This window comes from Mus musculus, chromosome 13, assembly GCF_000001635.26.
Source record: "Mus musculus strain C57BL/6J chromosome 13, GRCm38.p6 C57BL/6J".
Lineage (NCBI taxonomy): Eukaryota > Metazoa > Chordata > Mammalia > Rodentia > Muridae > Mus > Mus musculus.
This window is the reverse complement of record NC_000079.6, coordinates 108,090,100-108,102,777: the sequence shown is the minus strand read 5'-3', so window position 1 is coordinate 108,102,777 and position 12,678 is coordinate 108,090,100. Positions and strand designations below refer to the sequence as shown.

General features: G+C 43.7%; 1 protein-coding gene across 4 annotated transcripts in view; it reads left to right on the top strand.

Annotated features, from left to right (window-relative positions):
* The window catches only part of Ndufaf2 (NADH:ubiquinone oxidoreductase complex assembly factor 2), a 106,064-nt gene that overhangs the window by 55,875 nt on the left and 37,511 nt on the right, over nucleotides 1-12,678 (top strand). For all 4 annotated transcript variants that reach the window (XM_030247443.1, NM_001127346.1, NM_001360140.1 and 1 more), the window contains exon 2: nucleotides 11,155-11,244. In XM_030247443.1, coding sequence (XP_030103303.1) covers nucleotides 11,155-11,244 — 90 coding nt within the window. The remainder of the gene's footprint in view (nucleotides 1-11,154; nucleotides 11,245-12,678) is intronic.

Genomic DNA, 12,678 nt, shown 5'->3' with positions numbered 1-12,678 from the left:
GGCTGTCTTACATTCTCAGCTACTTTTTAGAGCTTTAAAATTTTGTTTGAATATAATAATATTTTGATTTTTTATCAGCAGTAAACAAGAAAGTTTGTGTAGGAAATTTGTAGTAAGTGGCTATATTTTTTTCTTAAATTATTATATCCTTCATATATGGTTCCAGACATACATTTTATTACAGATTTTACTTACTGCTTTTTTAAAAATATTAATGAATTCAAGAAAAAAATTCATCCTTTTTCAGTCAAGAAAAGAACACAGATGTGCTATTAGCTGGTCCCAAAGCATTTCACTGCTACAGCAAGCAGGTTACTTAAGGCTTCCTGTCTCTTTCTGCACACTGTGTGAGGCCCTTCAGCTTTTGCAGCCCAAGAGGTTAAACCATATTATAACAGGCATCTCAGAATAGCCAAGCAGTGTGGTATAATTTCTGATTTTTTTTCCCTACCATGAAATGACCTGAGGAGATCTTCCTTGTGAAGGAAGACCCATAAATATTGGGAACCTACTACAGTTTCAGCTCAGCCACCAAACTCATTGGTGGTCTGAAGAACTCACCATCTTCACCTGTCAGGCCTATTGAATTGTTTTTAAAAATGTCTTACCTACTGAGACCTGTGAGCCTTCCAAGCTCACATAAATAAATGTGTGTAGAATATGTCAGATTATACAGGCATCAGGTTCTCAAGCAGGAACGCTCCTTCTACTCACTACAAGAAAACGATAGCTTATGCTAACTGTTAATAAATACTTGTTTTTAACGGGATATTTGCAATGATTCTACATACAAATGTGTAAATACTAATTTAAAAATCTTAAATAGACCACACTTATCTTTAGAAATAAGAAAAGTGCTTCCCATATGTAACAGTTGTGCAGCTGGGTCTTCATGTGGGACCCTTAAAGCAGGAGCAGGGCTGTCTCTGACCACACTGCCTGTCTTTGGATTCCTGTCCCTAACTAAACTGCCTCGACTCACCTCAGTAGAAGATGTGCCTAGTCTTATTGCACCTTGCTATGCCAAGGCTGGTTGGTACCCATGGGAGACCTCTTCTTTTCTGAGGATTGTGGTGGGGGGGGGGGAGGGGGGGTATGAGAGGGAGGAACCAGGAAGAGAAGGGACCAGGAAGAGGGAGGGACAGGGAAGGGAGCTGCCATCAGGATGTAAGGTGAATAAATAACTTAATTAATAAAAGTGCTTCCATTAAAATGTCTGCTATCTTTCTTTACTGATTGTGTCTCAGAATACATTAATCACTCAGCCCCTTTCTCATCTGTAAAAGGTTATTTTTAAGATGAGATGTAATACGTGGGAGACAGTTAACCGGTCCGTGGCCGTCCATCTCCTAATGAACAGATGCCGCATCTGAGTAACTTCAGTCAACTTCTTCTCTAAGTCATTTGTAACATGGTTTTCAGTCTGAGTTCCTATTTTGGTTCTTATAATTGAGATTCGTTTTACAATATAATGTTTCAGAGTATCAGAATTTAAAAGTTCAACTCTAACATCTGTAGTTGGGGTTCTGGACTCTTCAGTAGGTTTCCTTTCATATACATATCATATGCACTGATGTTCCTAAGCCTCCTTTTTATATGCAGAATTCAATCTTTTATAGTTAAAACTAACAGCTGGCTGCTCTGCCAGAGGCCCCTGTGATAAAAGGCCAAAAGTCTGTGAGACTTTAAAGATCTTATTTTGGCTATCCTCCCTACTGCAGAACTATGTCTCTCAGCCAGGCACTTGTGTTTCCAAGGGGGAGCTCCTCAGACCTGTCACCTCTCTCGGCCCAATTGCTCTTTGCAACCCAGCCTTGCCTGCAGCTGATGCTCAGCTCCCATGCCGACTGGCTAAGGAGTGCTGGGCTGAGTAAACAGGGGAAACCCCTCACCATGCTTCTCTCTGTCATGTCATCTGTCTTTCTCCTCCTACCCACAAGCCAGGCTTGCACACTGTAGTCCAGGATAACTGGAACTTAGCTCTGGTCTAAGAAAGAGAAATGTATGGGTTGTTTTTTGTTGATGTTGTTGAATTTGACACTAACTAGGGTCATCTGAGAAGAGGCAATCTCAACTGGAAACAGGAAACGCCTCAGGTTGACCTATAAGCAAGACTGTGAAGCATTTTCTTGATTAGTGATTGATGTGGGAGGGTCCAGCCCACTGTGGGTGGTGCCAGCCCTAAGCTGGTGCTTCTAGGTTTTATCAGGAAATAAACTGAAAAAGCTGTGGGAGCAAGCCAGTGAGCAGTGTCCGTTCACAGTCTCTGCTTCTATTTTTTGCTTCCAGGTTCCTGCATTGTGTTCCAATCCTGATGTCCCTGATGTAAGCTGTAAGATGAAATAAGCCACTTAAGTCGCTTTTGGTCATAGTCTTCTTCACAGAAATACCTTTGGAGTTCTGAATCTCTGAAACATAAGGATTAAAGACTACTCCACTGTCGCCCTGGCCTGTGAGGGTGAATAAAGAAAGGAGTGCGGGTGCCAGGAAAGGTGCCTGGGTCTGCTCTCTTGTTCTTTGGGGCCAGTGGCATCTCTTGCCACAAGCCTAGTCTTGTTCGCCTGCAGGGTAACTGAGGCTGCAGGAAGCTCTGGCGTTCATCAGCGTAGATTCACTATAGCAGTTTCCGTGTGGCAGGCTGGTACATTTGTGTGACACACTTTAACTCCAGTCCTTCTTCCATGTCCTCTGCTTCCCACAGGGCTCTTTCCTCTTTCCAGACCTTCATCTTCGTTACTTTAAAATCTAGACTCCGAGCCAGGTGTGGTGGCGCACACCTTTAATCCCAGCACTTGGGAGGCAGAAGCAGGCGGATTTCTGAGTTCGAGGCCAGCCTGGTCTACAGAGTGAGTTCCAGGACAGCCAGGGCTACACAGAGAAACCCTGTCTCGAAAGACAGAACAAAGAAACAAAACTCTAGACTCCGGATGTCCATGAGCACATTGTGTGAGCGTGCACTGAGCACAAGAATGGAAGCCTCTCCTGGCTCCTGACCACTCAGTTCTCTCTGGTGGTAAACCAGAGCTCTGTTTCTGAAGCAGCATCCAGGCAGCTTTTAGCTGTACAAGCCAGTATGGAGGAAGATTGGGTGGGTAGGCAGATGGCATTAATGGTAGCAGCCAGGTCAGACTGCTGTGAGTGCTGTTTGTTCTCTGCTTGTAACCTACTACAACTTCTCACACACGTAGAACAAGACCTCTCGCCATCTGTGTCCAATCTTGCACTTCAGTGTTTTCCCGTTTCTTTCTTTCTTTCTTTTTTTTTTTTTTTTTTTTTTTTTTTTTGGTACAGGGTTTCTCTGTGTAGCCCTGGCTGTCCTGGAACTCAACTTTGTAGACCATGCTGGCCTAGAACTCAGAAATCCTCCTGTCTCTGCCTCCCAAGTGCTGGGATTAAAGGCGTAAGCCACCACCGCCCAGCGTGTTTTCCTTTTTTAAACAGACCTGAGGTAGAACAAAGAATGGGCACAGCATAACCTCTCCGTAGTTTTTAGTTGAGGGATATATTAGTAGTGCCTAAGCCTTTGCCATTATAAACAGCATTGGAGTGAATAGCTCTATGGATGTCTTTTCAAACAAGTGAGAATATTAGATAAAAAACGTCCAGGATTGCTGGTCAGGTTGAGCCTGCATTTGTAATTTTGACAACTGTTTCCAAACTGTTTTTCTATAAAAGTCTCCCAGTTTCATCCTCTATGCCTTTGTCCTTATTTTCCCTGGATTATCTGTCCATGTCCTCGGGATAGTTTTCTGGTTGCTGCTGGTCTTTTCTTAATGACTCATAGGAGCTCTTTATATATTTAAGAATGACTGTGTTAATAATACATATGCACACAAGTATTCATTACAGCCTTAGCTGCTGTGGCAAAGTACTGAAAATGACTCAAGTGGCCAAGCCTCATCACTCTCGTGAATACGCTGGGGAGTAGTCTGAAGTTCCATGTGTAATATACCTCCATACGGAATTGTAATGCTCACGTGAAAACCCAGTTTTCAAATTGAGCCGTCTATATTAAACATAGATACGTTTTCCTTGTCATCGTTCCCCAAACACGGCACAAGTAATATAAATCAGGGTGGGTAGATGTGGCATCTGGGTATGAATGGCTGATGAACTCATGAACCCACAGCAACTATAGTTTCCTGCCTCAGACACATACAGGATTATGTGTGTCCATCATGAGTGAGGAGCTGCTGGCAATTAGTATTTACTCGGGGAGGTAGGTAGCACACACACTCACACACACACAGCCAGAGATAAATACAACCTACTGAGTCCATTGTTGTTTGCGTGCACATGGTTTCAAGGCTGAGCACTGCATTGGACAATCAGTAAGGGGGCTCTCTGTCTCCAGGCAGGACCCATGAAGTATCTGCTTCTACATGAACACGTCCACTGACGTTGCCCTCGTTCTGGTCCTGCTTACACAGCCATTTCTCGGAGAAATTGTTTCACAGTCTTGTGTTTGAATGCTTGGTTCCCACTTGGTGGACTGGTTTGGGAAGGATTAAGAGATGAGGCCATGTTGGAAGAGGTGCTTGCCTTGGTCATGGTGTTTTGTCACGGCAACTGAAAAGTAACTAAGACACTGTTATAGGCTCTACAGTCTTTCACCCCGTCTTCTGCCTGTTCCCTGAGCCACAGACACAGGAACTGTGATGCAGATGTGTCCCAGAGAGCAGAGCTCACCGTGAAATGTCCTCTGCATTGTATCCAGTTGTGATCTTCTGTGATGGTCTCCATTTGCTGCAGAGAGAGGCTTCTTTGATGGAGGTGGTAGCTACCCATATCCAGGGAAGGAGGCTCACGCACAGTGTTGGCACATGGTGGGTCTGGACCTCGGCTTGTGGGTTTGATTGCTAATTCTTAAAGCAGCAGGTTTTATTTTGATCTTCACATTTAAAAAAACAACAGAGAAAAAAAGTTAGCATGCTTACATAGGAGCTTTCTTTTCACCAGAGTGTCAAAACATACTCTGAAGCTGGGTAGCGGAGTTTTTTTTAAGGTAGGGAAAATGACATGAGAATTTTCATATTTCCTGTGCCAGAAAACTTCTGTATGAATATACCCTTGTCAGCACATGTATGTGCATGTCTGTCTGTGTGTCTATATATAGTCTTCAGGTGATGGAATTTTAGATGGTTTTCCTTTCTAATAATTGCCTGCACTTTTAAAAAAATTGGTAGTGAATGTTTAGTAAGTGTTGAATGGTTAGCAGGATTACTGCCTTAACTGATTTAAGGATGGTTTCTACATTTCTAAAATATGCTAGTAAAGGGTGGTGCTTTTCATTCTTAATTGTTTAGAGATAGTAGTTACTTTTGTTTGTAGCTTAGCCCTTATATTCTTCTAGCTGAAACCTGTGTGTCTACAGATGAACATTTCTAAATACACTAAAATTCAGTGGCAAAGGTTGGCCCTGGAAGACCGCTGGCACTTCACCTAAAATTAACAAACTGAGTTCCTGTAGGCCTCAGTGTCTTTGTGTATAAGCTGAGGTGACCGGTGGGTGACTCATGGAGCTGTGACATTGACAGGAAAGAGCTGGAGCTTTGGGATGGCAGAGGAAAGGGGAGGCAGTGTACTTCAGGATATAGGTGTGACAAGGACTTTGTAAAGACGAGGTACAGTGGCAACCCCAACAGTTGACAAATGGGATTAGGTGAAAGTAAACAGACTCATTATAGCAAACAAACCAACCAGCCCAGCGAAGGAGCCAACCAGCCGAGCAAAGGGCAGCTTGCAGGTGGGAAAATAACCACCAGTTGGGTTTTAACAGCAGACTAATATCCAGAATATATAAAGAACTGAAAAGATTAAGACGCTAAATACAGATCGTCAAGTCAGTACATAGGTTAGTGATCTGAACTGAGCGTTATAGAAAGAGGAGCTACAAGAACACTATTTGAAGAAGTTTAATATCCTTAACTGATAGGACTGAAATTCAACTCTTTCATCTAACATCTCACCCGTCAGAATAACTGCCATCAAGAAAACACGGGGCAGGCAGAAATGCTGGCAAGATGTGGGGAAAGAGGAAACCTTATAGTTGCTAATGGGAGTGTCAAGTGCTGTGGCCAAGTGGGGTTTGGTCAAGAACTTAAAATAGCGCTACTCCATGATGGCAGAGTTCTCCTGAAGTCAGCACACCACAGCCGCACTCACACCTCTGTGTTTACCGCCTCGCTGGGAGGAGTAGCCAAGAAAGGGGAGGTAGCCCTGGGTATCAACCCACCCTGCCTGGCACCTCCAGTCCCTGGGTGGGGGCTCGGTGAGGGGGGACTAGGAAGAGGGAGGCTGCAATTGGTCTGTAAAGTGAGTAAAGTAGTTAATGGGGAAAACAAATGAGTAGGGAAGAAATGGCACCAGCCTCGTTACCAATCCCTAGGGGAACTGACACCTACATGGATCCAGCAGACGCTTGTTCAGCTATAACAGCAGCTGGACATAGCATTTACAGAAAAAAGTACACAACTAGAGATTGTGTAAGCAAAATAAGGTACACTCGGACAAATCCCACATTCTTTCTCCCTCCCTCCTCCCTCTCCCTCTCTCTCTCTCTCTCTCTCTCTCTCTCTCTCTCTCTCTCTCTCTCTCTCGTGTGTGTGTGTGTGTGTGTGTGTGTGTGTGTGTGTGTGTGTGTGCAAAATAAAAGAGGAGCAACCATGAGAAGGGAAGAAGAGAAATTGAGGAAGGGAATTCGGTGAGAAGGGAAGAGTATGGGGGTTGGGGGTAGAGTATGTATAACATGAGAGCAGAAGTGGGGACGATATTGGGGAAAACAAGGGACCAGCCTGAGGGAAGCAGGAAGGGAAGGAGCGGTTATGAAGGAGATGGATGAGAACAAAGGGCTGGTGTTGGCAGGATGAGCAGTGAGCTGGCAGAGAGCAGGAGAGCTGGCCCTGCTCCTTGCTGGCCACAGCATCGGGTGAGCTAGCAGGCAGCACTACAGAGCTTATTCCGGCGATGCTGATGCAGGAGAGTTGGCTGGCTGACCAGCTCAGCTACCGCCCAGGCACAGATCCAGGACTTTGAGTTGGCCCAACCCAGCATCTACTCCATCTATGAACTGCTAGAGCTCATGAAGGGGCAGGTCCTGTAGATCCAATGCTCCAGGATCTCCATGACACAGGGCAGCAACGGGATATCTGAGAGGAGTCCCAGTGAGGACCCAGTATTGATAGTGTAGCAGAAGCCAGAGGCCTCACAGCAGACCAATGACTCATTGCAATGAGCATTTGCAAGTAAAGATATGTGGCAAAAGAGTACACTGTAGGGCACACAGTGACAGACTACAGCTTCCACAAAGAGAATTTTTCTTTTCTTTTGGAGAGGAGGTTGAAAGAGCGATCAAATAAAAGGTTAAATTTTTTAAGAAGGAAGAAGAAACCATAACAAAGAACAGAGGACTGAATTTAGTCCAGTTGGTAGAGAAGAGGTAGAAGCAAGAGGATCACTAGTTCAAGTACAGGGTTATCCTTGGCTGCATAGTGATTTTGAGGCCAGCTGGGGATACATAAGACTCTTCCTCAAAAAACAGAAAAGGCCACTGAAATAGGTCAGCTTGGAAAGCACTTGCCTGAAAGGATCCACATGGTGACAAAATCATGACGGTGTGTGTATGCATGTATGTGTATGTATGTATGTATGTGTATATGTATATATATACACATGTGTGTGTGTATGTGCTATAATGAAACCCAATACTTGTATGCTAATTTTAAAAAGTAAACCTTATTCAATGACTAGTCTATGGTAAACATACCATAAATGTTAGTTTTATATTCTCTTTTAAAACCTGGTCACATTAGGACTCTGACCTCTTTAGACTGGAGAGTGAGTACAGTGAATACAGAGCATTGACATTGAATCAGACGTTGCCTGTTCTGTTCACAGAAGCCCCACCCTGATTATAATGGCTCCTGTGCCCTCCGTGTTAGTGAGTTGATTAGACAGGCTACTGTGTTCTGAACTGTGGTTACCCAAGGAGGTCCTAGATAACTCTTCGGACTTACAACGTCTGTCCATTTTAATGTGTTTAACGTGTATAGGAACTCCAAATCCAACAAGCACATGGATGGGGAGCCTTTAGAATTGGCAAAAGTGACTCTAAGGAAAGGTCAACTCAAGTCCCTGGGTGGAGGACCATTAATTAGAATAGTATACAGTATGGCAAAATATGGCAAAGATAATATTCAATGGCAGGGTTGGAACTCAAAACCAGAGAAAAGAACACGCGGAATAACTAGGATTAGGACTTTCTGCATTCTCATTCTCATCCCAGGGTCCCCCAACCCATCCCAGGCACTCCGGAGAACACGGAATTATTATTGCACCTGATGAGCTTTTGTATCTACACTATGCCACCTCGGATCTCACCCCTCCCTGGCTCCTCCCTCCTTCTTTCTAGTTTCTTTTAAATGGGCTCCACAGTTTTCTAGATGAAGGAATAGGAACTTGTTATTGTCCCAGTGGCAATGAGCTTTAATGCTTTTTATGTTTGGAAACTTTACTGTTGTCTCCTGATTCTCACTGACGACTGCAGTCGCCCTGAGTTCAAGCTTTTGTCCTGCCTCTTTCAATGGAGCCTAAGATTGTCTGCTCTTAACTACAGCTGTGTATTGCTTCTTTTAATGGTCATTGAATAAACTAGTTTTTGCTGTTGTATTGGGACATATTAGGTCTAAACATGGATGTCTTATTGGGTATTATTGGCTGCTTTTTACTATAAATAGGGTGTCTTCACAGATACTGTCTGAAAACATTTATTAGTAAATGTAGCTTGTGTTATAAATTCTTATTCAATGAGAAACATAAATTTCATTCCTAATTCATAAAAATCACACAAGTAAGATATATTCATAAGAGTGGATTTTTGTAGCAGTTTATTCTGGAAGAGAAAGTGTGAGACCCCAGCTTAAAGCATTTCTCCCTGAAAGGCAGAGCCCCTAAAACATTTCCCCAAACTTGTTTTCCCTGATCTTTAAAAATACAGGTAGAAAGAAGCTCTTTGTTCTCTATAGCCAGCAAAAAGCCTTTTTGTTTCTATACTATACAACCAGAGATGCCTGCCTTCCTGTGCGGAGGACACAGAGATAAAAATTCAGAAAGAACTCACTACCCACTCCTGCCTTGTAAATTTCACCAAGGACACCCGGAAGAGAAGAACTCTTTCCAACTCCTCCCAACTCCTCCCAACTCCTCAGCTAGCTGTTAAAAGCCCCCTACTGTCAGGGGATCATCCTTAGCTAGCTGATAATAAAACCTCTTGCAGCTTGCATCAGGTGTGGTTTTCTCTCAGAACGTTGGAGTGTTGGCCAGCTCATCCCTGGACTTGAGCGGAGGCCCAGCATGGGGGGGGGGGGGTGTCTTACAAAAGCATCTAATTACCAATAATTTATACGAACTAATAGTTTTATTTAATACTTCCAAAATAGATATGTTTTAAGTAAATCTTTGTCATCTATTCCCAAATAAGGGTTTATTCCACAATTGCAAGGAGCTAAAGTAGCTCATATGGAGCTGAAGTGATGACTTGTCAATCAAGAGCACGCACTGCGGTTTGGATCCCAGAACCTACGTCATTAACCATCCATTGTCCCACACGTGCCAGTATCTCTAACCCTGAAGGGGGCAGAGATGGCTGAGCACCTCTGAGGCTTTCTGGCTTCCAGCCTAGCCAGAGAACCTGACAAGCTCCATGTTAGGGAGTGACTCTGCACATACATCCCCACACAGTGCATTTATGTGCAGACAAATAAAGTAAAAAATAAAGAAAAATAAGGATGCTCATTACTTTCTTTGTCTTCCCATTCATATGCAAGTAACTGTGACTTGTATTTTCAAATTATATGAGGACTTTACATGAAATTTATAGATGGGAAAAACAGGAATGAAAGGCTAACTTTTGTGTACAGCTAAACCTATAGCAAGTAGTGGTGCTCCTGGGAATTCAGACTTCTGTCTTCCTCCTGTGCTAGACTTACTGAGGTCCACTTGTATTTTGGATGATGGTTTCCCTTTATTTAGCTTTGTTACTAAAAGAACATACTTCTATCTTAGCATTAAATAATGACTACATGAAGACATAACATGCTGATCCTCAAAATGTTTTAGTAAGTGATGTGCAAGCAGAGTTTATAGTAAGCATTGGATTTGTGTGCATCTTGGGACCTTTGCAGTGGCTGAGGGGGTGACACACCTGCCACACAGCTTGAGGACCTGAGTGTGGGTTGCAGCACTGGAGGGAAACCCCAGTTGTGGTCGCACATCTGTAATTCCAGTTCTGAGAAGACATGGTCAGCCAGACTCACCAAATACAGGAGCTCCAACAAAATAAACAGACAAGCAGAGGGTGTGTAGTGGTGGCGACGCAGCTGAGCGTGGCCTCCTCAGTCATGCCCTGTGTGGTCTTTTCAAAGCGTTATTGAATTTGGTCACGCAACTCTGGATCCGCTGTGGGATCCAGAAAAGGGATTTGTCTGGAGCTTTTCTCCATGTTTCTCTTTCCTTTCTGTACTTCCACATCTACACTGCCACCAGCCCACTTCAGCTGTGGACACAGCTCAAGAAAGGAAACTGTAGAGCAAAAATTCTAAACTCAGGGTCTCACCTAGCTGGCTTATCTGAGACTCACCAGTTTTTGTCCCTTGTCCCTATATTCCCTTGAGGTAGTGACCCAGATTGGTGACAGAATCCAAGTCTGAGAGGTAGGAGCACAGAATCCAACCCCGTGTGCTGTGGGAACAGAGTGGCAGCAAGGAATTGGGTCTCCTACTAGTAAGGGCTGTGGATATGGGCAGTCACAGCAGCTGTTGGCACTGATAATATATACGCTGTGAGTTTTAGGAGTCACACATTTCATTATTATTTTTTATTAGTTATTAGTGTCCTACAGGATTAATTGGTTACTCTCTTTAAATAGAATCTAGATTTGTTCTAAGAAAATTAATTTTGCTTCAATGCTAGAAAGTATAAAATTTGCAGTAGTTTAAAAACTACCTTTCCCACCATATAACTCTAAGCAAAATTCATTATTTTTTCTAAAAATTTAATAATTTTGCCATATAATGTGGTATGCAATAATCAAAATAAACTAGCCCATCATAGCTATAGTAGTGCAGGCTCATGTCAAATGTTCGTTTGATTTTACAGGGCAGACTATTCGAGAGAAAAGGATTGTAGAAGCAGCGAACAGAAAAGAGGTAGACTATGAAGCAGGAGACATCCCAACCGAGTGGGAAGGTAAGTGTCTGCCTCCAGGAGGATGCTGGGAAAGGCAAGCCACTTAAGGCGATCTGGGAACTTAGCAAGAGTGCACAGAATTACTCCTCCATGGAGACATTTTTACAGCTTTGTTTCCGGAACATTGCATTGTTTTGAAATCTGTAAAAGTTGTGAAGCTCCAGCAGGACTTGGGTTGGGGTGAAACAGGCAGATCAAGCTAACCCTAACCCTAACCCTAACCCTGTAAAGTCAAGGGAGTCACCCATGCCTTGCCCTGCCCCTGCCCTCCCACCCGCACCCACACCCACCCCTACACCCGCCCCTGCACAGCCTCCAGGCTGGACTTCTTTTTCCAGGATTCACTAGTCCCTGAACTTGGGGAAATATTTTATTTTAGGTCTCCATTTTCTGTCTTATAACTAGAGGAGAACACTTAGCCCAGGTGCTGTTTTGGAGTATTTCTCTGACTTACAAAGACAATGTTAACTGACTTCCTTCTTAAAACAAGGGTGGCTAACATAGGAGAATTGGAACACACAGTGGATTTCATGCTAGTCTGGCATGAGGCCCTGCCTCAAAAACAGTATTTTTCATATTAAAGATCAGGTAGTCAAAGTACAACAGGTTGTCTCTCCTTGATTCTGGAACATTAATATATAGACTTGATAGCTTCTAAGTAGACATCTTCATTTTAGAATCCGAGCTTCTCACTCCCAAAAGGACGATCTACCAAGAAGAAAACTGGAAGCAGCCTCCTATGAGAAGTACGGAGAGAGACCCAGTATTCCCCAGGCTTGCAACTTTCTGGTTCCCAGCAGAGCTTCTTTCTAAGTTCTTGGTAGGACCTCCTAAGCTTACCAGTTTCCAGCATGATGCCTGGCACCTAGGAAGTGCTCAGTAAATAATTTACTGAAAGCATGGAGTCTAGCTTGAGTTAGCCTCTGCTACTTACAATGAGAAGAACCCTAACCAAGGGCTAGAGACATGGCTGAATATTTAGAGTGCTTGCATACACAAGCGTCAGAGGCTGAGATGCCACAGTGGAAAGCAAAGTGTCGCAGCTTGTGCCCCTGTAACTCCAGTGCTGACTGCAGTGGAGACAAGACGGTTGCTGGAGTTTGCTGCCGAGTAGCGAGTCCCACATTCAGTGAGAGACTCTGTCTATCTCAGGAGAATAAAGCAATTGAGTGATAGAGTCCCCAGCATCCTCCTCTGGTGATAAGTACACAGAAGCTGGTGCATGCACACGGCACACACAGTCACTTAGACACCAAAAATGAAAGACTCAACTGACATAGCCAGCATCTGTCTTCTACTTTGCTCAGCACTAGCCAAGTATCACCTGTGGTAGGCACTTTCTCTACAGTCACCATCACGTGTGATCGTAATGACAATGAGCCGGACAGTCTAGACAGACACATGTTTAATCTGCAGAGTTTCCAGGGTCCAGTA